Consider the following 24,982-nt stretch of genomic DNA (forward strand, 5'->3'; position numbering starts at 1 on the left):
CCCTCATATTCCACTACCACACAGGTTCTGTTCTCTCCCACAGCCACAACTGTGTTCATCCTGCAATGAAGTAGTAGCTCTCATAAGCTTGAGGCTGCTTGTGTGTGATGAGTGAGAGCCATCTCAATGGGCACAGGCACTGGGGTTTGAGCTTGCAGCAAGATGAGTCCCTTCACAGCCACGTGCCTGATACCTTCATGAGCTCTACAAGCTAGTTCTTCTCCCAGGGAGCTCACGGACTGAGCTAGGTCACACGGTGACCGCTGCTGAGGAGGCAGGTGGTGGGCAGCCCATGTATTACAGCACCATCTGGAGCCTAAGACAGTCAACTTCAAGTAATTAATATTGACGCATTAATAGCTTTCACCGTAACGGGATGAAAGGCCGGGGGGTGCGGCACGACGTGCCTCCGCAAGGAGCCCGACATGGCGCTGAGGCCGCCGCCCGCCTTTCCCCATTGCCAAGCAACGGCCGCCGGCCCTTCCTTCTTCGGGCCCCCGCAGCCGGCCCCGCCGCACACCCGAGTGCCTGCGGCAGCGGCGGGAACGGCCCTGGAGGGGCTGAAGCCGGCGGAGGTACGTGCAAGGGCGGCGGGCAGCGGGCCCACAGGGCGAGGCAGACCCAGGAAGGGGTGCAGGGCAGGGGGTTCTGCCAGGCCCCCGGGCTTTAAACTCTTAGCACTTCTGCTTAGTCAGACACAGTGTGCACCTGCTCAGCCTTGCCCCTGTGTCTGCAAGTTAAGGAGCATGCCCTCGTTGTAGGTAGCTGTGCTTCAGAGCCCACAGCCACTGCATGTAAGGGGCCATGTGATGTAGCCAGATGGGATGAAGCTGGATTAGCGGGCATCCTTTCTGGCCTTGCAGTATGTGGCTGCTTACTGGAAACAAGACCTAAAGGAATGATTCTGATGGTTGTTCCTGAAACAGAATCCCAAGGCAGGCAGCTTGCAGGCCCACATTATGGTCTGTGGCCCTAGTTTAAGTACGCTTGTAGTCAGTCTGCTGAGTTTAGTTATGCAGAGACAGTCCACTTTAATGCTGCAAGCAAACAGTTTCAATGTCTAACCATTAAGGATTGTATTTCCACAAAAATCTGCCTCCCACGGGTATAAAGATGAGCAACTGTGATGCAAAAACTGCCAGTAGCAGCCAAGGCAGACCTGGAGTCTTGGCAGAGGCTAGGTCTGCCCTGTGGCCCCAGGGCCACTGCCCAGCTTCTCTGGAACAGTGAGGTCACAGCCATGGCCTTCATTCCGACGGGAACATCTGCAGCAATAGTAGGTGGGTGTTGGATGCCAGCGTGCTCACAGGCAGCTGCAGCCATTTTCACTCTGTGGATGAACATCTGCAAACAAGTGGTTGGATTTTCGGGTTATTGAAGAATGGGTCAAAAATTGAGAGCTTGGGGAATGCAGGCAAAACTCTACTAAATGATGAGGTAGGCATTCATCCAGGCACACATCTGTACAGAGGAGTGAAATTCACTCATTAAAGTCACTGTGTGATTGTGGAGTTACTTTTGTAATATTACTGGAAGATCTTCTGCTTATTTGCAATAGGACTTTTTTAAAAGCAGGTAACTGTTCTGTTAGTTAAAATGTTTTGCTTTCTTTGCATTTAGTTACATGGAAGTTTGAAGCTCATGTTTGTTATATCCAGGGTTGGTGAGGCAGTTTCCTGTATGCTGCTCCCTGAGTGCCAGAGGTATGAAAGATGTGCCATTAATACAGCCTGAAATGGAAAACCACCAAAGGCAGCTTCATTCTTCAGACACTACTAGCAGCCTGATTTATGATTACCTTCCAGAGACTGTGATGGCACAGTTTACCCTGCTCTAGATTCTTGTGCAACAGTGCCTTTCACTGGAACACTGCTAGTAGGAACAATTAGCAGTGCAAAAAAGATAAAACGAACTGCAATCCTAAACTGACTCATCCAAATACTTAGTATGGTTATTTTCAGTTATATATGTCTTTCTTAATTTAATAATCTTTGCCTAACATTTTGAACCAGCTACTGTAAAACTTGCTTTGTTTTGCATGTATATATCTAGCATGTGTCATACTGCTATTTAATAATCAGGCAGGAAAAAACTCCCAGGAAAGAAAGCAGAAGCAAAGACAACAAACATTTCCTGGGATCACCATGCCACAAAGTTAGGTTTGTGTGCAGGCTCAGCAGCAAACCCTCAGCTTCCTGGGAAGCACTGCCTACAAGAGACACAGCAAGACTACTTTCACCTTTGTGGTGTTAGTTATCTAAGTCCTATTACATCATTACTGCAGTGCAGTACCTACCATGTTCCTTTCCTGTTCCCTACAAACCCTTACCCAAGGAAAGCTCTCACTAAGGAGAATTCAACTACAGTCTGTAGTTGAGCCTGCTAGCAGCAGCAAAATGTATTGGACAACCAAGACACAGGTACATCATACAAGAGGATCACCAGATGTCGGAGTGGGAAGTGAAGCATGTTTTATGTCATACAAGAATTTTTGAGTTGTTTTTCACATGCAGATGAAATAGCCTTAATCTGTTCTGTGACTGACAAAACTTTTAAATTATGTTACTTACGTTTTGATAATGGTAAGACATTAAATAGTCTTTCTCAACCAGAACTGAGAAGTGTGGCTTTAAAAAAAAATGAGATATTCTGACAATTTCAAAACAAAGAAAATTCAGATTTTTTAGAAATACCTGGCAAAGATTACTTTTCTTCTGTGGAAAAAAGCTTCCCATTTCAGGAAATTGTAATATTCAGTAAATATTCACTAATTATAGAATTTTTAGGACAACTGCTACTGTAGTAGGCTACCTCAAAGAAAGAGTAAATACAACAAGACTGAAGACATACAACTTTTCAGCAGTCAATGCTTTGTACTGTCTTAATAGCTATCTGGAATTGGTCCCCTTCTAACATACCTTTCAGCTTAAACGAGCCCTTGACTTCTCATTCATGGGCAATGGAAACACAGAAGTGATATGCTTCAAGAACATGTTGAGAGTGACAAACATTAAGAATACAGCAAGGCTGATGACTTTAGCACAACCCCTAGCATTGTTTCTTTCCTGACAATTCTGTTTTCTTTCAGCTAGTAAGATGGAAAAGATGGCAGATGACGATGATGCAAGGGAAACCTTGAAGCCTTTGGTGTTCCGTCTCCATGAAAATGCCCCAGCAATAGTCCGTGAGGTTTTACTGGAACGTGGTTGGACTGAATTTGACCAAAAGGAGCAAGATGACACAGACTGGAACTTGTACTGGCGGAACTCACCTTTTCCTATGACAGACCACCACAGCATTAAACCATGGCAGAGACTCAACCACTACCCAGAAGCTGTTAGGATTACCAGAAAAGACTATTTGGCAAGGCATCTGAAACGTATGAAAGGAGCATACGGATCAACACTGTATGAATTTAGTCCAGTGGCATTCATCATGCCCAATGACTACATCAAATTTATAGCAGAATACAGCAAGGAGAGACAGTCTGTAGGCAGAAGACCTAGCTACTGGATTTGCAAGCCTGTGCATCTCTCCCGTGGAAGAGGCATACTCATTTTCCAAGACATTAAAGACTTAGTATATCACTGTACAGTCATTGTGCAGAAGTACATTAGCAACCCCTTGCTCATTTCTGGGTATAAATTGGATCTTCGCCTCTATGTGTGTGTCACCAGCTTTTGCCCCCTCACCATTTACACTTACGAAGAGGGGCTGGTGAGGTTTGCCACTGAAAAGTTCGACCTCAGTTCTCTAGACAATGTCTATGCCCACCTAACAAACACGAGCATAAACAAATATGGAGCTTCATATAAAACGTATAAAGAAGGGATTGGCTGTGGTTGCAAATGGACATTCAGCAAATTCCGCTCTTACCTTCGAATTTTTGGGGTTGATGACATGCTACTGTGGCAGAAGATGAATAACATCGTGATTCTCACCCTGCTTGCTGTAACCCCTTTACCGGAGGCTTCCAATTGCTTTGAGCTCTTTGGCTTTGACATCCTGATTGATGACAAGTTCAAGCCGTGGCTTTTAGAAGTGAACTACAATCCAGCCTTGTGTTTAGACTGCTCCATTGATGACACTGTGAAAAGAAAACTTCTTCATGATATTGTTGAACTGCTTAACTACAAGCAGAATGACACTCACAGGCAGAATGAAATGCCTGGGTCAAAAGCTGTTAGAAGGCAGGTGCCCTGGAGAAGAACTGGTCAGAGCATACCAGAGGGGGCTCCTGACTTACTTTCTTGTCAAAAAGTATCTGCGTGTATTTCTGCTTCTCCAACACAACCTGCCCTGCAGTTTGCAAGAGGATCAATTCGTAAGGTGTCTACCCTGACCAAGAAAACTGCCAGAGCACATCCGAGGGAAACACTGACTTCTCAGCTGCGGGAGAAAAGGAACATGCCAAAAGCATCCTCCCAAGGAAAAACTGAAGCTAAAAACAAACAACTCCCAGCTGTGCGTTCTCCACTCATTTCTGCCCAACTCAGCCGGTGGTCACCTTCACCTGAAGCCTGTAACTACAAGTTAAGCACACGCCCTTATTTCCTCTCTGATAAAGACCAGATGCCTATCCGCCAGGTCGGAGGTTTTGTCCTGATTTTTCCTTTTAATGAAGCCGCACTTCAAGCTTCCAAGGATGGCATAGATGTGAAGAGCATCATAAAGGAAATAAACAAATTAGTGAGCAAACAAAATAGCACAAGACAAAGAAAGGCATAAGCTGTTTGACTTCACGATATGTATAACTTCATGATGTTAGATCATACAGACATCATTAGTGTCATCTGTAGCTTGAAGGACGTAGATGTACTGAAGTTGTATTAGAAAGAGAGATATTTCAAGGCGTACACAATATAAAAATTGTAATTTAGCAATTACCACAAGATTATTTTTGAAAATGAAAGAGAATAACTCTTAAAAGTAATCCCAAAATAAAAGTGGTGAATTGCATATCCTCTGAAATACTTGTCATTATTTATTATTTATCTTGGAAGTCTTTGCTTCCTTTCTTTTCCTGGCTTTGATTTGAAAAAGCTGGTCAGTTTACAGCAAGGAGGCATTCAACATGCCCTCAGTTTACAAAGATGTGGGTGATATGAATCACACTAAACATTTTTGAAAAAATCCAGTGAGCTTCCTGACATCACTTTCCACAGGTTAATTTTGCACTGTATGAAACAACAATTTGAAACAACTTTCATTTTATGACCCATAGGATTCTGCAGAAATTGTTACTGAAAGTGAGTTTTTAGAAAATATGTACTGACATACACTGTTACAGGTTTTTTTTTCCCCCCCAAATAAACTCTTGATAAAGAAGGCTTCCCAAGGTGAGAAAGAAACTTGATATAGGAGGGCAGGATATAAACTGCAAATACGATGTTCAGAAGAGTAAATCAAACCTCCGTCTCACAGACTCTATGTTAGCCACCTGAGGGGTGCAGCAATTAGGCAGCTTTGTTTTGCTTTCAGTAAAACCTCTTCACTGATCAACTAAGCATGGAAGATTAATTAAACACTGAACTGAGGCATCTGAGATTGTAAGATCACTACTCTTCCCTTGTAGACCTTTGCTGCCCCCAGCTGTCTAAAACTGAAGGTACTGTTCAGAAGTCACCCACAGTGTTTTCTAAATTTGTCTCAAAATTGAGGCTAAATACTGGCTGTAACATGCTTCATCTAGTGCCAGAAGACCTGTGGAGAGAAATAGGATTTCCCAGCTGTGTCCCACCTCCCCAAAGGTTTCATAAAAACATGTTCACTGCATACCTTCTATAATAAAAATAGTAAGCTGACTTTTCCAAAGTAGGTTGTCAACGGTTTATGGGCATTCAGCCCGGTTCCATGATGAAGGGGATGGGGGATCCACAGGCCCATGCCCCAGGAAAAGGGAAAAGGAAAAAAAAAGGGTTAGGAGATGGCCCTGAGAGCAAAGAACAGCGGCAACAATCTGAGGAGAAACAAACTAATTTACTAAATAAGATATCGGAATGCAAAACAACACGCTATAATACAATATAATTACAATTTAAGCTGATAAATCCAATACAGAGAGAGCGAATGTCCCAAAATCAAGGTAGGCCTTACTCTACTACCGACGATAAGACGGCTGGAGAGCGAGGTGCTGCCAAGACAAGAGACAGCGGAAAAAAGGGACGAGGTCTCGTGATCTGCAAGTTTTTATACTGCGAGCTTTTATCTTTTCCCTCTGGCTGGAAAATGGTAACAGAGGAGAAAACTACCATGGGGACTGTAGTAGTCCTTCTCTTCTGAGAATCAGGTACATCCACTACATGATGTTATGATGTGGAATACCAATAACCGAAAATCACAAAACCATGACATAGGTGAGTGTATTGCTATGATCAAGGTAAATATGCATCACAAAATTTGGATTATTAGTGTTCCTTTACCATAGCTGGTAGAGCAAGTAGCTTCTGATTACCTAAAGCAAGTGGAAGGTAAAGGAGACAAGGTATGAAAAAATAGTATGACTTGACATAATTGGTCTGTGAAGGGCTCCTTACCTGACAAAGCTCATCATTTTTTTCTTCTCTCCTTTTCAAAGGAAAGGAAATGGCACCACTTACTTCAATAATCCATTTGCTATTGCACTATAAAATATTGCTTGAAAAATGTGTTCTAGTAAGACCAGTGGTCAGACACTGGTTGACCTAAGTACTGTGAAATCCTGTCTCACCGTTTGATTTCACCAGTGGAAGTTTTCCCATTGATTTGCCAGGTAGCAGAAAGTAGAATCAGGCCATACTTACATATCAGCCTCCTTGTAGGCAGGAATTGGCAAGGTGAACACATACATTAGCAAGGTGTTTGCATGCGTACATTTCTGTATTCACATAGTTTCAGAGACCTAGGAGACTACACATATCACTTATGTGTTACATCTATGCAGGACTGCATGCCTTTTATTCCAGAACAAGAACACTTCCTGCAATTAGTCAGGAGTGCTTGATGAAGCAAGGAGCAAGCAGCCTACAAACAAAATTATTCCTTATTGAACTTAAAATTATAAAGGATTATATATGCAGATAAATGAATGGCAATCAACAATTTAAGGCAAGTTTATATTTTACTATTGAAACAAAGAGGATGTAAGCATAACAACTGGAGAATAGGCATTCCTTGTTAAAAAGAATTCCTGAGAATAAGAGCACTTTTCCCTTAAACATCAATTTTCCTAACCAAATTGAAAAAGAGAATTAATCACATTCACTGTTTTTATGATGGCCAATTGAAAAACAAATACAGACAGATTTGTTTTAGTCAGAATGAGGCTACTCTAAGCAGAAATTCTTAGTGAAACACATGGAAAAGAATGATCTCTTGGATTTCTTTTGATTAGACTTTGCTTTTACAAAATATATAAAATGTATTAAATGTTTCAGTAGTGAAGAGGGTAGGTTTAAAATTGTTCCTTTGTTACAATGAAGCAAAGGTAGAACAGGACGATTTTATTACCACATGATCTGACATCAAACTACTTGGATATTTAGAACATCATAATTAAATTCATGAACTACAGCATGAGTATGATCAATATTAACAACATTTTCTACTCTCTTCAATCTATTTCTTCCAAAGATGATCTGCAGTTTGAATGGTGATGTGTTGGCAGTCTGGCCCACTGGAAGGTAAAGAGAAGAGAGAGAAATTCCATAATCATGCAATTATTTTGCACGTAGGTGTGAGAAAAGGCCAAAGCAGCATTCTATGAATATGTGTTTGTTGCAACAGGAATTTGAAGGGCATGAGGAAATAATTGGTCTTTCCAGTCACTGGGCAGGTAATGAGATGAGCTCTACAGGGGAAATGCTTCACTACTTTGTAAGAATTCAAGACAGATGATGGACAGTGAGTCTACTGGGAAGGGAGCTGAAAGTAGTATCTGGTAAATGATTAATCCCCCTAGGTATTATGTGCAATTCAAAGAGGCTTAAAGCTGTTGTGATTCACTGACCAGAAATATTTTTATACTACTGGAAGAATAAAGGCAGTAGTGGGAAAGGTTAATTCAAAAACAAAGCAACAAAAAGGAGGTCTGAGAAAATAATGATGGAGGAAGAAGTGTCACTTTTATCTGGAATAATGACCAGAAAAGAATGAACTTTACATTTTGTCTTCAGATACACTAGACAGTATTCTTTTACATAAAGATTATGATCTTATCATCTCATGTGTTTCAGCGGATGCCTTTTGCCTCTTGTCTTGTCAGTGGGCAGTGCTCAGAAGAGACCATATTCCCTCCCATCATGTGTTTATATACATGGATAAGACTGAGCCTTCTCCATTTTCAAGAGCTCCAGCTCTCAGCCTCTTCTGATATACAAAAGGTACTTGAGCACCTTCCAATTCCTCCTCTTCCTCCATAACCTCAGGACACAAATGTAAGCTAGTCTCCATCTGCTAAGCTGTTTATATATTATTTTCTTCACAGTATATGATGGTAATTCATAGTTGCATAGAACACAGTCAATTAATAGTATTATCCTTAGTTTATTTCATTAGAAATAGTGGTTTTCACTGCTGCACATGTTCTAATCTTAATTATTAACAGCAACAGAAAAGCATCAGAGACACCAGGAAAGAATCTTTTAAACTGGCATACATGTCCAGAGGGGAGAGAGATTAAATCCTACAGACAAAATTTGTTGAGCCACTTACATACAGTGCAGCTGCTGAAGGGAGGAATCACTTCCTATCTAGGATGATATTGCCCTCTTCGTCTTTGATTCGAACCTGTCCGGACGAGTACTTGGTTTCTTGCCTGCCATTGCAGTACACAGTCTTCACAGTTCCATCTGGGTACTCCCTCCTCTTGAACTGTGCAGTGTGAAGCTCCTTCTGGCCATTACTGAATACCACTAGTTTATCTCCGTTCCTGAAAGCAATAGCCATAAATGAATGGGCCATAAAGCACTATATGTGCCTAAGATGGCACAGTGGAAGTAGAAACTTTCACAGGTTATATAATTCACCCCAGAATTTACATGCGGTAGTATGAGAGATCAGTTATCACAATCCAATTTCAATACAAAGGTGCTTCTATACATAACAATAACTAATGGATGGTAGGATCTGCATTTTACATGACTTCTGCATGCAGGGATCTCAAAGCATTTTGCTAACAGAAAATCTCTTTTCACAACAGAATGTTCCCTAAACACAGAAGATGCATGTGTAAGTAATTCCTATTGTTATTTGTCCTCATTTTATATACTGGAGTAGAAACAAAGTATTGAAACCTCTCGGCAAGAACAGAAAGCAAGTCAAAAACCTAGGAATAGAGCCCAAGAGTCCTCCTCTTGAGTCCTACGTTGTTAATACAGACAACTGGCTCCATTTTTGCTTGCAAGTGACACTGTTACCCTGTCCATACGTAGAGAGTGACTGTAAAGGTACATGGAACTAAATGAGAAATATTTCACAGTGTCTTTGTTAATGATGTATGGTCACCTGTGATTCAAAGTGGAAGCAAACAATTTTCAGTTCCTCATTGTAGCCGAAAACTTGTTCTCTTCCAAATCTCTTCTTTCATATGGAAGTTTCCCAGTCACGCAGAATCAAACCACAGTTTTATAGGCTAGTAACATTGAACTTGTGCCCAGTGCTGGTTCCTGTCTCTAAAAGGAGACTTACTTTTCTACTTTTACTATTGTACCATCAGGGAAAAAAGTTTCCTCGAATCCATCAGTATACAGGCATTTCACTGTGTGATCTGGGAACACAATTTCTTGTGTGCCATCAGGATAATGTTTTTCTGTGGAAAACAAGTCAGAAACCATCTTTGGAATTCTTTCTCATAGCTTTACACAGAGATAAATGAGATTTTCTTTAGACATTGTAGTGAGGGTGGAAATTCTATCCAGTGTACTGCTAGAGAAATTAAAGAATCAAATGAGAGAGTAAAAAAAAATAGAAGGGATGCATTTGCACTCCTTTATTATCTTTCTGTGTAGGAGGAAACTGAGCAGTAAAATGATAGATCATACCAGAAGTCAAAAGCAAAGACAAAGCAAACTGGAAGAAAAAAAAAGCAAGTCTGCTGGAGTTAGGCTCAGGCACTACTTTCACAATAATGACATTTCTGCACATATAGTTCACATTCATGAGTTCTTGCATACCTATCTGATTATTAGGGAACTGCAGCACCTCTAGGCCTTCTGGATAAGCAGTGTGAGTTGTCTGTGCATCTGCATAATAGTAAATCTGGAAGGAGAGTGAACTGTTTGCAGCATAGTCATAGTATTTGCATAAGCAGATTCAACCATAGCAATGTGTTTAAAAATAAGCCAACTTTAAGAAGTCATTTCAAGGCTATTTTCTGTATCTGCCAACCATATAAACTGATACGTTTGCATTTTAATTCCTCTCTTTCATTCACACCCCTCCTCCTGGCTGTTTCTAGATGTTGCCACTTTCTGTAGCACAGAGCAGAACAATGCACATGAGAGTGATCATCCCACTTCCTCAAGGATGGGATTGCTAGCACCAATCCACACACTACTAATTTAAACCATTCACATTCTTACCAAGACCTTACTCATATCCACTTTACCTCATGTTCTTATTAAACATATTTACCTAATGCCAAGAGGGAAGAACTCCTGTGCAACCTACTCTAAGATATATGAGAAGTAGTCCTTTCTTCAGATGGCTTCCCCTACAGTTTGACTTCTTTCAGTTTCTTTTGTTCTGCTTGGGCCACTCCCTACTTGTCCCTTCTTCAGCTGTTACCTTCACCTCTTTCCGTTCTTGTCCTTATAGATGGAAAAGCCTCCCTGATCAGGGAGGTGGAAGCCAACACCCTTCCTCATCGATTTCTCCCAGAAATGATATTTCAAGATTGTAACACTATAATACAGTGACAACATAGTGGCGAAGTCCTAGGCTACAGCAGATGAGGATATGCTCAAATGCAGTAGCCATGGACACAAAAACAACAAAAAGGATCTGCTTACCCTTAGAAAGCCTCAAACACAGAGGGATCTCTGGAGAGATACCCTTACCTCCACTGCCAACCCTTAAATGAGGTCTGGGAAGGGGTGGATCCTGGCTCCACCCCTTCCAGTCACTCAGGTGCATTGCATGCACCTGAGCTCCCCTGGGTAGGCCCTGCCTTCCCACCAGGTGCTCAAGCACTGCTTTGAGCTGTGACTTAGCATTTCTGCTACAGAGATAAACAGTAGGAACTTGTTTGACAGATCACTTGGCCATATAATATTCCTTAAAGAAAACAAATGCTACATACCACTCTCTGATCTGGCATGATCTTCTTTACATCTCCATTGAAAAAGCTAATTGTTGTCATCCTTTTATCAGCACTGATCTCTTTTTTAGTACCATTGCAGAAAGTTATGATTCGACGTCCATCAGTGAGCACCTCTTCAACCTTCAAAAACAAGGAGCACCCATTGTAAATGAAGTCAAAGGATGCGAGTAACACTGCACTGCCTTCCAATGAAATTGGAACTTGAAGTAACTGAGTGTACCCACTCAATGCCTTTGCATTTCAAAGCCACCTTGGCAGCATGTGTACATTTTTTTGCCTTATTTATGTGTAAAAGAGAAAAAAAAAGTCTGACATTATCTGCTAGCAAAATGATCTCTTTTCAAGCACTTGGCTCAAATTCCCACCCCATCATCTTCTCTTCTTTTAAGCAAGATAAGACACATGGCCCTGTGGCAATAATGAAGCAATACAGGTTGTTCATTGGCCAACTTCAGTTAGTTACTGTTTCTACTAATTTCATGTACGCTGGTACTCATTCTGTACATGTTGCCCAAGAGGCCCAGGTTCTTTATTATGCAAACTAAAATGATTGAACTTGATGTATTAACAGAGACAGCTGACATGTTAACAACCATTTTTTTCCAAGTAACATAAGCCTGAATGGACAGTCAATACTACAGAGTTAAATGTGCCAGCATGCAGAGATTCCTTACAGAATTGATCAAAACTTCTTAACAGGTGGCAATAATCTCATCAGTGTGCTGTTCTACAAATAATATACTGGTCTAAGAAGACTTCCTTCCTAACACAGCCTCTAGTTAATCAGTTTTCCATGATGACTATGGCAGCTAGTTCAGTTCAGCAAATATAAAATCCCATAATTTAATTCATTTGGTGAAGTCCAAAAAATTGAAATCAACCATAAGTTGTGCTATGGCTTTGCCATATTGTTCTAATGTTGCCATAGACACACTACAGAAGGAGCATACCTCCCAGCAATACAAAAAGGAATAAGTATCCTCGGGGGAAGGGGATGAATACTGAGGGCAAGATTTTAGTTTTTTGAAACAATTTAGTTTAAACATTGCTAGTTAGTAATAGAAAGATGTTCTTACAGATACTTACTACAAAAGGCATTCTTAGAAAAATTTCCACTTAGTTTAAATAAGAGTTAATGGCTCAATCCCCCTTTTGACCACTCTAGAGTTAAACAAGCCTTGTCCAACACCGTTATATGAATCAAATACAGTCGTAAAAAGGACTTTTTCACAGTTATTTTTCTTTCAAGGTTCAAAACAACAAATAATGTATTTTCTACTTCTATTAGAAGGCAATGTGACTGGTATAAACTTCCACACAGTCTCTCTCAGCTCAAGCTGTAAAAAAATAGGTATCCAACCAGTATCCCCTCAACAATGTTATACTGCAAAAGCCTTTTCCATGTCTGCTTACCAGAAAGTATCATTAATCAACACATGTATTGACAGGGGAAGTTCTGAACTGAATAGACACAGGAACCTGTGTCTTACTTTACTGTCTTAACTTCATATAGCCAAAAGGCTTATCCAGAATTGACAACTGTGATTGGACATGGAATACCCTCAGTCAGCATCAAGGAAAGATTTTAACAGTGTAAGCCTGCTTGGAGCAGTGTCATATAAGAAGGATGCTACAGGCTGCAGAACAAGCCTCATTTGGGAGCACTAGGGGAATCACTTAGGAGTTTAACAAATGTGGTTTGAGCAAACCAAGCTGGCTACATTTAACTCAACTCAGCTACTCCTGGTGAAACCAACTCTGTGTAATGAAAGACTTCTCCCACAGATGGTGTCCAGCTGGCACAGCTCACTGCCATTAGATTTACTTCCAAGGAAAGAAAAGAATGGCCTCAAATCTTTCACTACTGAATATCATTACTACCCAGATAGCACATTTTTATCTTGAAATAAGTGTACCTCCCTTCTCCCAGCTCACAAAGGAGGCAGCTAGAACAAAAATAACTTGTTGGAAGTCATAAGGCAAGTCACAGTAGGAGATTAGAAAATTTGCTCACTTGATTTCCATCCCATCAGCTATATATATTTCCTGCTATTCATAATGTAAACTTTACACTTGAGCTCTTCATTAAGGAAAGGACTCTTCATTTGAGACATAATTCTGTATGGCTACTTGAAGTAGTGATTCCTTTCTGTTGCAGCCCTGCTGGTGATCTCTTCAAGCACCCTAATTTATCTCACCTTTCCATCACGATGCTCTATTTTTTCCTGCACCACATCCTTATTTTTCCTTCTTTCTTGATATAACATTGACCTTCTAGACAATATTGATTTTGGAGGCAGTATCTATGAAAACATCACAGTTAGATTTATATAAACAGAAAGCTATAAAAATATTTTCACAAATTTTCATCAGTTCTTCAAAAGACATGTTTACTTTTACACACAAAGAGGAAAGTTGCCCTTCTTTCTGGTATTGTCTTGCATTTGCAGTGAATGTTAATGTTTTAGTCATAACTGCAATTGCTGTGCATTAATTCTAATTAACTTCAGCTATCAAAGGAATATCAGGGAACGAGTGCATTCTGGTGAAACTGCACTATGGAAAACAGATGGAACAAACAGAACAGCAAAGAACAGCATTATCTCTGATTGCTGGGTTAGTGATTTGCAAAGAAAGGCACCTATACTAGCAAGATTCACTCTTCAAAACAAATTACATGGCTCAAAACTGTAGTAATGCTAACTGTGTAACTAAGGGTTATTCAGGATGCTTCACATTCTATTTACTGTTACAGTGAGTTGCCTCTGCACTGTCTGTTAGCATAAAGGAGCCAGTATCAATCTCAGATTAAAGGTTCTGAGTTTTATAGTGGCCAGGAAGGAAGTGGGAATGGAAGATTTTCTTAGTGTGTTTCACTTCAGTTCACCCATGGAAAAGACAGTTGCTGATCATGTAAAAGCCAGAACCATAAGTTGCTCAAACCTTTGCTTCAGCATCCAGAAGAGCAGGAGAACTGCCTGTAAGTACTTTGTTCTCATATGCAGTTATGCCACTTCTCCTTTGACTCGTTGCAAAAGCCACTTTATTCTGAGGTTTTAACATTTTTCCTGCCTTTTTAAGATTAAGAATCTCTTCTTCCTGAACCAAAATGAAAATACTAACTAGCAAAATAAATCTATTAATGTCCAATGGACATGCAGGAATATTTTGGTAAAGAAATGTACACTGTTACTTCTAAGCCATTAAAATATTGTTTGAAAGAGTGTACACATCGTAAGTAGAGGTAAGAAAATAAATCCAGGTCAGCACTATTGCCAGCCAAATGGGAGTTAGCATGCTGTGTGTGCAAACTGAGGTCACAGACAGTGAATTAGTTTATAGATTTTCTTAGTGAAATACCTGTGTTTCCTCGCTGTTACTGCAGAGTGCAAAGCTGCAAGTGTTATTGCTGTGCTTATTTGAAAGGAGCATGTCTTCTGAGACAACTGAAATGGGTGAAGGTGTGCCTATAAGAAAAAGCAAAATAAAAGAGGATACAGTCATGTTTCTGCACTTAACACAGAGGATTATTTTTAAAGATGGTAGCTCTCACATGCTTGCAACACATTGCTTCTTATACTGATAATGTTGGCTTGCCCATCCTCTCTGAAGGTGCTTTGTCCTAGACCAACGAGAACTGCAGACGACCACCATCCTCCACCTTCTGGGCTTCCACAACATTAAATTCAGCACATAGTGACAGCCAAAAGCACAATCTACTATCCTTCTCTTGTCAAATGCAGGTTTTGTACTTCTGAGAATTGTAGGAGAGTTTTAGTGACAACATATTTCCTGTTAACCAAGTGTAGCGATAAGCAGGACTAACGCGATGGAAATAGCGTTAGAAAAGGTGGAAGGAAAATACAGCGCTCACCCAGATCGGAAGATTTGGGGCTCGCAGGAAAAGGCTCCCACCAAAGAGGGATCTCCAGGAAGAGATTCTTCCTTAGGGGCAGTCAGCCCTTAAATGAGGCCTAAGAGGGGTGGAGCCCTTAAATGAGGCCTGGCTCCACCCCTTCTGGTTGCACAGGTGAATTGCCTTCACCTGTGCTCCCGGGGCTGACTGGGTCTTTCCTGCAGGTGCTCAATCAGTGGTTCAGGCCATGACTCAGCAGTTCCCATACACCAAGGGTTGAGGATCAATCATCAGATGTCTCTAAGGCTGAAAATTACCACAAATTTTACCTTTTTCGTAAAAAGATGACTTATGCCCCTTAGAAACACTCATATGTGAGCCAACTCCAGGTGATTTCCTCTCATCTGTTCTTCTCCCAGTAGGAGAGGGTTGACGTACAATCTGAAGCAACATGGAGAAGTTGTGACATACAGTAATGCCTTGCTGTAACATGGGAGTAATCAGTGATACAGATGGAGTGTGCTCCCCCTTCCTGGGAATGTCTGAGCACAAAACCTGTTCACTAATACTGTGCATGTGTTTAATCTTGATTATGACTGTTTAGAAGAAAGAGACTGTGGTGAAAGGGCTAGAAGAAGCCCATTTCTCCTTCTCTCAGGAGCTATATTTTAGCTGCGGCTCTTGCTCTTGGTCCTCGTTTGGCTGCCAAGACAATGAGGCATAGCATATCACAACCATGAACTTCTTCTGAGGGCAGAAATTCTTTATTTGGAGGGTGACAGAGCACTGGAACAGGCTGCCCAGAGAGGTTCTGGAGCCTCTTTCTTTGGAGATATTCAAAACCAACCTGAACACCTTCCCATGTGGCCTGCTCTAGGGAACCTGCTTTAGAAGGGTCTGGAGTAGATGATCTCCAAACGTCCCTTCCAGCCCCTATGGTTCTGTGATTCTGTGAAATATTTCAATGTATGTGCAGTCCCTAAGACTATTTCTCACAAAAACAGTACAGTATCAGGGCAAGAAGACCAAGCAGCAGCTCTGTGAGAAACATGATCCCAATCTAAATTCTGAACAATACTGTAAAGAGAAAATAGAAGTAGTTTAAATAGACCTTGCCACTGACTTACTTTTTCTGATTCAAAAGGTGTCACTCTTCCCTGGTGAGGTGTTGTCCTGCCAGTTGGTGTTGTACTTCTGCCAAGGGAGCAGTGAGATGGTTTCTTGTCTTGATGTTCTTTTGTTACCAGTCTCAATGGATCAGCCTTTTGCCCAGAGCTTTTTATTGCCTAAAAGATTTAAATACATTTGCATTAAGTTGATATAAACATAGCATTAAAATCCTTCTACAGCAGGTGGCTCATTAAATTTTTAAAACTTTTGGAAGATGTATATTTGTGTATGGGTATACATATGCATATTTTATATGTAATTCCCTCTTTGGACTCTTGTTCCACTTTCCCCAGTCCTCTGTGCAACACTGGACAAGGGTAATTCAAAGTACACAGTGCATAGCCAACAGCTGCTCTTAGGCTCCTATCCTTCAGTCCAGCCACCTTGCCAACCATATGCAAAGTATTCCTCCCCAGGATACCACAACTGAGCTGATCCAGAAAAGTATGTTGTGAAGGAGTTCATTTTTACTTGCCAGATGTCCACCTTTTTTTTTACATTTGAAATGTCTCATGCACTGGACAATGGCTGCTTGGGAAGGCAAGAGTAAGCAGTCCATGGAAAAAAACACATTTGCCATCAGCTTCATTTGCCCAAGCCCATGATTTATTGCTCAAGGGATGAGGCACTAACAAACTGCAAACACAAAAGACCAGCTTCTCCAAAAACAGTCAGTGGGGGCCAATTTTCTATAAAGTCTGTAAAACTTTCTGTATTAAACTCATAAAATTTAGGGAATTTTTGTTGTAGATGATGATCTCCCCATCTTTATATTAATAAATCACATTAAAATGTAACAGCCATGCTTACAAGAACAGAGCCAAGAAAGAAAAATTATTTGAACACCAGAAGATGGTAGAATTTTCAAAAGCTAAATATTTTCCTCTAAGCATAAAACATCTCTGAGCAGGAGATAGGCTACTGAGTAGCTCTTTCAGACAAGGATTCTAAAAGATACAGAAATGAATAGAAATCATTGCTAAAGGAATACAATTTCCATTTTAAATTCAGAGATTTTTTTTGAAGGCAGATTCTGGGAATATGCTGAAATTATCCAAATAGAATAATTTTCATAGAATCATAGAATCACCAAGGTTGGAAAAAATCTCCAAGATCATCCAGTCCAACTGTCCACCTAGCACCAATATTTCCCACTAAACCATAGAATCATAGAATGGCCTGGGTTGAAAAGGACCTCGGAGAGATTATCTAGTTTCAACCCCCCTGCTGAGTGCAGGGTCACCAACCACTAGACCAGGCTGCCCAGAGCCACGTCCAGTCTGGCCTTGAATGCCTCCAGGGATGGGGCATCCACAACCTACTTGGGCAACCTGTTCCAGTGCGTCACCACCCTCTGAGTGACCATGTCCCTTACTACAACACCTAAACATTTTTAGAGCACGAGGTTTTAACTATACATTTTAACTATAGGTGAGTATGCAGTGACAAAATATGATTGGGCCTCAGCTCAAGAAAAAAGATTTAGTACTAAAGATCTTCAACATTATTTTTGATGAAGTGATATAACTCAGAAATTTCAGACTGAGAGAAGGAAAGAGCTCCTAAGCCATCGTTATATTACTAAAAATATTAAGACTGAAACTACTAAGTGATTGAACAGAACTCAAAAAAACAGAGGTGCAGTTTCACAGCAACTCAAGCCAATCTCAATTCAGATTACTGTAGTCCCTCTTTGTCTTCAGATGCATGTTTCCAGCCCCTCCCATGTACAGCACCAGGAACCACAGAGCGGAATGGGGCTGGTTTGGCAAGTACAGTTAGGCAAAAATGAACTGCTTATTTTGCCCAGTTAGTTTTGAGCTCACCATCATCAGAAGTGCCAAGAGGGTCACAGCAGTGCAAGTTATCATCAGCTTCAGCCAGATACTCATGTGGCAACGTTTTTTTCTTTTTTTTTCCTGAGGTATATTATATAGAAGACTGTTGAAAAATCAAGCTTTTAAAGAACAGCATAAGACTTATAAATAGAAAATACTCTATGGCAAGTCTTTATACATAGAGCTGCCTAAGAAGCCTATTTTAGAAAAAGCTTCATCATCTAAAAGCACCCTTTAAAAAGGATATTCAGAAATCAGCATATACTGATGCAATGCAATGGATGCCACCTTAGCCAAGGGGCAAAGATCTGTATAAGGCTTAAAAATAGAATGAGAGGAGGCACTTGATCTTTTTTACTTAAAACACTAACAAGTTCATGAAATAACATGTGTTGGAGTGCAGAAGGGAAGGAGAGAGATGAAGTCAGAGAGAAAGAAGATATGTTTCCACATAACACGGTGAGTTATGTTCACTACACATCTAAACAAAAACCAGTTCTGTTGAGCGAGCCACCAGAGTGCTGTTAGGTTACTACATATGCCATTGTGAAAACTTCCGTTTTCATTGTTTTTTTTTTTTTTTATGTATAGCATAGATTAGAATTCTTAACTTACACAGTAACAACTGTTTTTAAAGAAGTAATGTCAGAGAAATCAGTAGAGGCTTACTGAGTTGTCTGTGATCTTTTAATCATAAAAATGGATGTCATTCTAAGATCATTTCATAAATCATAGCGAACACCCTAGCCCAAGCAGCTGCTTCAATTTAGCTCTGTACTTTTCAAGAGATTCAATTACTTAGTATTTTGGTTAATTATGAATGATTAATTTCTTGGTAAAGATTCCCTCAATTCAATCACTCTCATAAGAAAAGTCATCAAGTTATCTGAATAAATAGTTTCCCTTTTCTTCATTGAGAATAAGTGGATCACCAATAAGTTATATAAAGGGACTGCAGGGACTGAGGAGTAATCAGCCCTACAGCATGTACAAGATACACCAGTTGTTTCCCATTTCCACTGAGGACAGAATAAAAATTAATCAGCCGATTAGTTTGAGATGTCAAAGGGAGTGGAGTTTAGTTATGAAGTAAAACTTTATGACATAAATAATATCTAAATAGCAGAAGATGCCAGCTCATTTTGGATCTTGTGGGAGCTGGTGAAAGATTAAATAGCCATCAGTGACACTGATCCTGCAGTCGGCTAAAGGAGGGACCAGATGTCGTCCTGAGGTTTCTTCCAGTCCTACAGTAGGGTTTGCTTTCTCTCAAAAAAACTGGGAAAAAGCAACAAATCTTCACAAATGAAGCAGTGAAAAGTCAAATGCTACAAAAGACTGTCTACATATTCTCAGAAGTCACAATTCCCTGCTTCATAATTAGTCAGTTCTCAGGAAGAATTTCCATGGACAAGGAAATAACATGTTTAGATCTCATCAAAATCCACTGCAAAATTACACAGCAAAGTCCATCTAGTAAGATAGGAAGTATGCACATTAGACCTTGGTTGAAACTTTCCCAAGAGTAACTTTTCAAAAGTTGTATCGGTTTGCCTTCCAGTAGAACTTTCCCTTGTGCAAATGAATTATATCTTTCTTAGTAATCAGTATCATTTATCTGTAAGTGCATGTCTGGCCGGAAACTGGCAGCTTGTTTCTTCCCAATTTCTAGTGCATTCAGAAATCAGCTCATTTGGTGATAATTCAAATTATTAATTGTTTGGGACAATCTATGCTTCTTTGAAGCCACATTCTGAAAGAATCATTAATGACATACAGTTAAAATTGATGCTTATCTTGTCTGACAGCTTGAAGCAGCCACTACTTCAGCTAGATCATGCTACAGCACAAACAGGATTCATTGTTAATAAAAGAATTACAGGCCAACAGAATATATCATTTTTGTAGATGTAGAACAAGTGGCATATCTCTCTCGCAAATATTTTTTTTCATAAAATATGTCCTTCTGATTCTTTAACCTGTACCAATCATTACTCAGCTTGCTGCCCAGTCATTTTTGTACATATCCTCAAATTCTATTAGATTTGACAGAAATAAATTATGTATTAGGTGTTGTTATGCCTTCTTGGTTACAGCTGAGGAAACTCACCATTCCTAGCTGGCTTAATATAAAATATCTTACGAAGCTCACCACACGTCTCTGTGACATGTATTTCTGCTTCTGTTACTCAAGGTGATCCCTTCACTTTGATTTCTCCCATGCACAGTATCTCAATTCTAGACAGAAAAATGGCATGAGAGTTTGCTTATCTATATCCAAAATTTAGAGCTGTCCAGAGTCACAGAATCATTGAAAGCTTTCAACTATTAGTAAGACAGCTCAAAGAAACACAAGCGAGTCACCATTTTCACATTTATGACTACAACACTGATTTTGTGCTTCCATTTTATGTTCCTTTTCCCTGAGCCTTCAATTATAGATTCAAATAATCAGCAGCCACTCTATTCACTGCAAGGCCTTCCTCTGCCATCAGATCAGATAAAGAACACATGTTTCTGTCAGACATTTCTGAGTTCACCCAGGACATCCGGGCAGTATGCCCACCAGTCTAGCTCATGCTTGTGCTGGATTCCAGTTGGACTGGATCCAACACTGGTTGGATGATGAAAGCCCAGAAGTCTGCTGTCCTCAACTTCCTCCCTCCTCAGAACTGCTGCTGAATTCCCCCCCCCCCCTTTTTTTTTTGTGCATGGCTGCATGCCATGGGAGTAAAAGAAACTCAATAGATCACAGGGAGACCCTGTATAAAATACGTATTTCTGGTTTTAACTCATTTGGCAAGAGTGCTCGAGACATTCAGATAAGACATACTCTTTCATACTGTGAAAGATTCCAAGGTAAGCTACCAAAGCTACCATTCCTGCTCGCCTTAGCTGCAAATAGTTTAACCCACATTACTTGGCTTGTTTATAACTCTGCCAATTGAAGCACTAGGCAATTGTGAAATCCTGGCTGTAGGAGTGACTGAGGCGATCCAACATTAACACAGAAAAAATAAAACAATTTCCTACAGTTAAACTTTCCAGCTTCTGGGTAGCATATACTATTTAGAAATACAGTCAGCCTTAAAGGCTGACACTTAATATCTGCTTCCTATTTGAAGTTACTATTTCAAATGTAGTTGATTCTGCTCTCTTAAGCATATTCAGTTTAGAAGTTGTCTCATGATTCAATAAATCCACCATCTAGTGACTTTCAAACCATACATTGTCATTATTAATAAAGTGGAATAGTTGCCTCTTTTCTCACCTGACAAGTTTTAAATTTCATTTCAGTACCTAATCAGGCAGAGAGAGCAGTGCACTGGCTAATCTGAGCTCATTTTAGTTCTACTCAGTGGAAACAGGAGATTAATTTCCAATAGATACAAGGAATTTCAGAAACTGTTCATTTGAACAAAGCACAGATTTCAGCTAACTGTTAACAGAAACAGTAAGGAGGATTTGTAATAACCGGTATGCTCATAATAAGAAACAAGGTATATGAAGCAAAAAAAAGCAAAACAAAAATAAGGCAATGAAATATTTAGGTATCTATATACTCTAAATGATGAGATGTGTTTGACAATGTTGTAAGCTGGCTGTGGAAGAGCTGTCCTAGAGATATTAGAGAGAAAAAAGCCTTTCACTCGACATACTGAGTTAACTTGCCACAGCTTGTAAAAAGCTAAGTGATTTTGTCACTGATAGAATCATAGAATCATAGAATGAGCTAGGTTGGAAAAGACCTACAAGATCACCTAGTCCAACCATCCACCTACCACCAACAACCTCACTAAACTATGTCTCCCAACACTATATCTAAATGTTTCTTGAACACCTCCAGGGACGGTGACTCCACCACCTCCCTGGGCAGCCTGTTCCAGCGGCTGACCACTCTTTCAGGAAAGTAGTATTTCCTAATGTCCAGCCTAAATCTCCCCTGGCGCAACTTGAAGCCATTCCCCCTCATCCTGTCACTAGTTACAAGAGAGAAGAGGCTGACCCCCAGCTCACTACAACCTCCCGATCAGGCAAAAGGCAGTAGGAACACATACTTTGCTATTAATATCTCGGAAGCAGTGTTTCTGCAAAGCTGCCTTTGGCCCCACATGAGAAGTGGTATGGCTCTTGTGCTTCTCTCTCTGTGCTTTTTCTTCTTGTTTGGACGAAGATGCTGTCTCTCGCAGGATAGCTTCTGCAACCTAATGAAAAATATGTTATACATACATAATTTTAAGTTCAAGTCACAGCTAGTAGAATCAAGCAATTATCTAAGCCACGAGGCTTTTCTGTTTTCACAAAAATGAAGTAATCTAAGTGCAGTGATAACCACTCCCTCGCTACTCTTGAGCAGTAGGTAACTTCAGATTTTCCTTCCAACAGAAATACCAACACAGTGTGTTAGAAATAATAGCACCTGCAACAGAAGCCAATTGTCTTTTTCTTACTCTTGCTTTTATTGCAATTTTTATCATTTTACATGAGACTAATCTCTTTTTTTCTGACCTTCACAGTCTATAAAAGAATGAATTATACTAATGTGTGTGTTTGCGAAAATTCAAAACAAACTGAAACATAACATGAAAAAACAGTTTCAAATGGAATTTATTAGTCTTAGATGAAAAATCTCATGAATGTGTACATTGAAATCAAATAAAGAGAGATCAAAATTTCTCTACTCCATGAAACAAGGGACTGGTTAATTGGCGTTTCTGACTTCTTCAAAAGAGACATCACTAGAAACTAGATTTGCACATTATGGAAATACCTAGGAGTAAAGGGCTTGATTTGTTTTTCTCCTAGGTGTAGGCTCTCTGTGGAAAAATAAAATTCATCTCACCAGACTGCACCATCTGGAAGATAATGATCTGTTCCAGTCACCTCAGTTCACATAGGATGAAATGAATCCCTCTTTAAAGGCATATATTTTTCTCCCTTGAATATGTAGAAAGATGAAATGACCCACTCAAACCAGACCTCTGTCTTTTGATTTCTAGTCTGAACCATTTAATTTCCCCAAAACTTGCTGTCTCCTGTGTAAGAAGGAGGTAATGGAATTCTCCCTTCCTTTATCTCCCTTTAAGGAAGTAAAAGCAGTTACATAGTAAAGTAACAAGTATATTAAACAAGTTGGACATTAATAAAAAAGAACAATAGAATCTATTCAACTATTATTAAATCTCTTTGATTTCAAAAGTTCATCAGACACATTTGTACTAGCCAGTTACATTTTCCAACCTGATTGTCTCTCCTGCTCCATCCCAGCGTACCTCCTATTCAGGGGGTCCAATTTGTGCTTTTCTAATGCAGGCCACTGACCGTGTTTTCTTCCCTGAAATTTTACTGTACTAAATAAGAACTGAAATGAGGTTTAATTGAAGGTCCCACTATATTTATTGCCAGAAGCCAGCCTGCATCTGGCTACAGAGCTGTTTTGTTAAAAAGGCCAATGACATACACAAAGACCAGAGTTAATTTCAGAAGACTTTAATTGGCTTAATTAGGCCAATGCAAGTCTGTTACCTGGACTGCCTCCCTAGTTAGTGGAGTAAGACAGGCACCATCTGCCCCAACGTAAGTGTCAGACTGGTTAAAGACTCTTGTAGAGGCACCCACCTCATGTATAACTAAGTCTAAATGGAAGAGGACCACACAAAAAATGTATTTAACCACGGCTTAGTATATACCTGATATTTCTCCCCTTCAGGCTGAGTGTGGCAGGAGAGGATTGACAGTATTCATGCAAAAGAAAAACCAAACCTAAATTATTGAGACAGTATTAAACACAAAGTCTTCCAGTACCAGTGTCTCTGATTTTCTGTCCATGAGATTCACAGCTCCTGTTTTTCTTTCTGCTTTCAGCCTCTTATGTTCTGAATCTCTGAGCTCATCTCGAAGCTCCATGTTCTGCCTAGTCAGCATCTCAACCTGGTCTCTTAGCTTGCCATAGGCTGCATACCAGCAGGACTCATTTCTCCTGAACTCCTCCTGCAGACCCGTAATCTGCTGCTTTAATATCTATCAGAAGAAAAAAAAAAGTGTATCATGTCATTGCCTGCTCTGGACTAGGCATGCCAACTTTACACTCACAGAAGGAACCATCGAGTCTTTTGCATGCTTGAACTTCTGCAATATAAAGACAACATATTTGAAGTAATATTAAAAATATTGCAAACACCTATAATCTTACAAAGAGGTGAGACGTACTTGCCCTGTAAAGAAAAATCGGGAGATGCAAATTAATCATTCAAGAAACACCATTAAATGCGAGTGTTTCCAAATAAAAAGGCAAGGATATATGGTATGTTTTAAAGTCAAAACAAGGTAGTTCTTCGGATCTTATGTAGTATGATTAGTCCTTACAAACACCAGGGGATTGCAAAGACTTTTTTATCTGAGTTCAAGGAAGTGAATTAATGAAATTTGTTGCATTTTGATGAGGACCTTTGCTATACATGTCCATTATTTTCTCCTGTTCCCTTTTCTTTCCACCATTCATGGTGTATCCAACACTGAGTCCTCTTCCTTTGGAGCACTGATGCTGGATACTGCAACATCAGTAGAGTTTAGCCAGAAGTGTGCAGTTAGCTCTGTAATTAACCATCATGTGCATTCCTTCTTTTTGACTTTCCCTTCACATGTGTATTTGTCCAATGTGATCATACAGGTCAGTTTGTTACATACCCAACTAGGTATCACAAAAGCACCTCAAAGCCAAAGGTCAGGATAGTTAAAAAAAGAAAAAAAAAAGAACAAAATCCCAGCTCATGGATAATAATGCAGAATAATGGCCTCTGAAATAACAACACTTGATAT

At 40.0% G+C, this 24,982-nt stretch overlaps 2 protein-coding genes across 21 annotated transcripts in view; one reads left to right on the forward strand and one right to left on the reverse strand.

Annotated features, from left to right (window-relative positions):
• LOC110395657 (centromere protein J-like) overlaps window positions 1-24,982 on the reverse strand; it is a 100,944-nt gene that overhangs the window by 59,669 nt on the left and 16,293 nt on the right. For 8 of the 16 annotated variants that reach the window (XR_002436559.1, XR_002436556.1, XR_002436552.1 and 5 more), the window contains exons 11-22: window positions 23,969-24,184; window positions 22,222-22,368; window positions 18,152-18,244; window positions 16,283-16,441; window positions 15,485-15,596; window positions 14,660-14,766; window positions 14,243-14,398; window positions 13,498-13,602; window positions 11,279-11,419; window positions 10,152-10,236; window positions 9,667-9,787; window positions 8,692-8,908 (exon numbers count right to left, since the gene is read on the reverse strand). Coding sequence is in view for 7 of the 16 variants with exons in the window: in XM_021390318.1 (XP_021245993.1) it covers window positions 8,719-8,908; window positions 9,667-9,787; window positions 10,152-10,236; window positions 11,279-11,419; window positions 13,498-13,602; window positions 14,243-14,398; window positions 14,660-14,766; window positions 15,485-15,596; window positions 16,283-16,441; window positions 18,152-18,244; window positions 22,222-22,368; window positions 23,969-24,184 (1,632 nt within the window). In the remaining 9 variants the exon portion in view is untranslated. Of the gene's footprint in view, window positions 1-6,228; window positions 6,889-7,080; window positions 7,655-8,691; window positions 8,909-9,483; window positions 9,788-10,151; window positions 10,237-11,278; window positions 11,420-13,497; window positions 13,603-14,242; window positions 14,399-14,659; window positions 14,767-15,484; window positions 15,597-16,282; window positions 16,442-18,151; window positions 18,245-22,221; window positions 22,369-23,968; window positions 24,185-24,982 lie in introns of those variants that run through there. The other 8 variants (XM_021390324.1, XM_021390319.1, XM_021390320.1 and 5 more) reach the window with 5 other exon arrangements.
• Window positions 3-5,770, forward strand: TTLL2 (tubulin tyrosine ligase like 2). 5 transcript variants are annotated; one of them, XM_021390325.1, is made up of 3 exons: window positions 3-575; window positions 1,659-1,703; window positions 3,089-5,770. In XM_021390325.1, exons 1-3 carry the CDS (start codon window positions 377-379, stop codon window positions 4,726-4,728), a joined length of 1,884 nt encoding a protein of 627 aa, XP_021246000.1. In that variant the 5' UTR covers window positions 3-376; the 3' UTR covers window positions 4,729-5,770. The 5 variants fall into 5 exon arrangements, with proteins under 5 accessions (XP_021246000.1, XP_021246001.1, XP_021246004.1 ...); XM_021390329.1 differs by having other exon boundaries at window positions 512-575; window positions 1,621-1,703; XM_021390326.1 differs by lacking the exon at window positions 1,659-1,703.

The sequence above is a fragment of the Numida meleagris genome, chromosome 3, assembly GCF_002078875.1.
Source record: "Numida meleagris isolate 19003 breed g44 Domestic line chromosome 3, NumMel1.0, whole genome shotgun sequence".
NCBI classification, from domain to species: Eukaryota; Metazoa; Chordata; class Aves; order Galliformes; family Numididae; genus Numida; species Numida meleagris.

Coding starts and splice junctions, on each gene's coding strand:
- TTLL2 (XM_021390325.1), top strand. CDS start 377: ATGAAAGGCCGGGGGGTGCGGCACGACGTGCCTCCGCAAGGAGCCCGA. Junction 576..1,658: donor AGGGGCTGAAGCCGGCGGAG/GTACGTGCAAGG, acceptor TGTTATATCCAG/GGTTGGTGAGGCAGTTTCCT. Junction 1,704..3,088: donor CTGCTCCCTGAGTGCCAGAG/GTATGAAAGATG, acceptor GTTTTCTTTCAG/CTAGTAAGATGGAAAAGATG.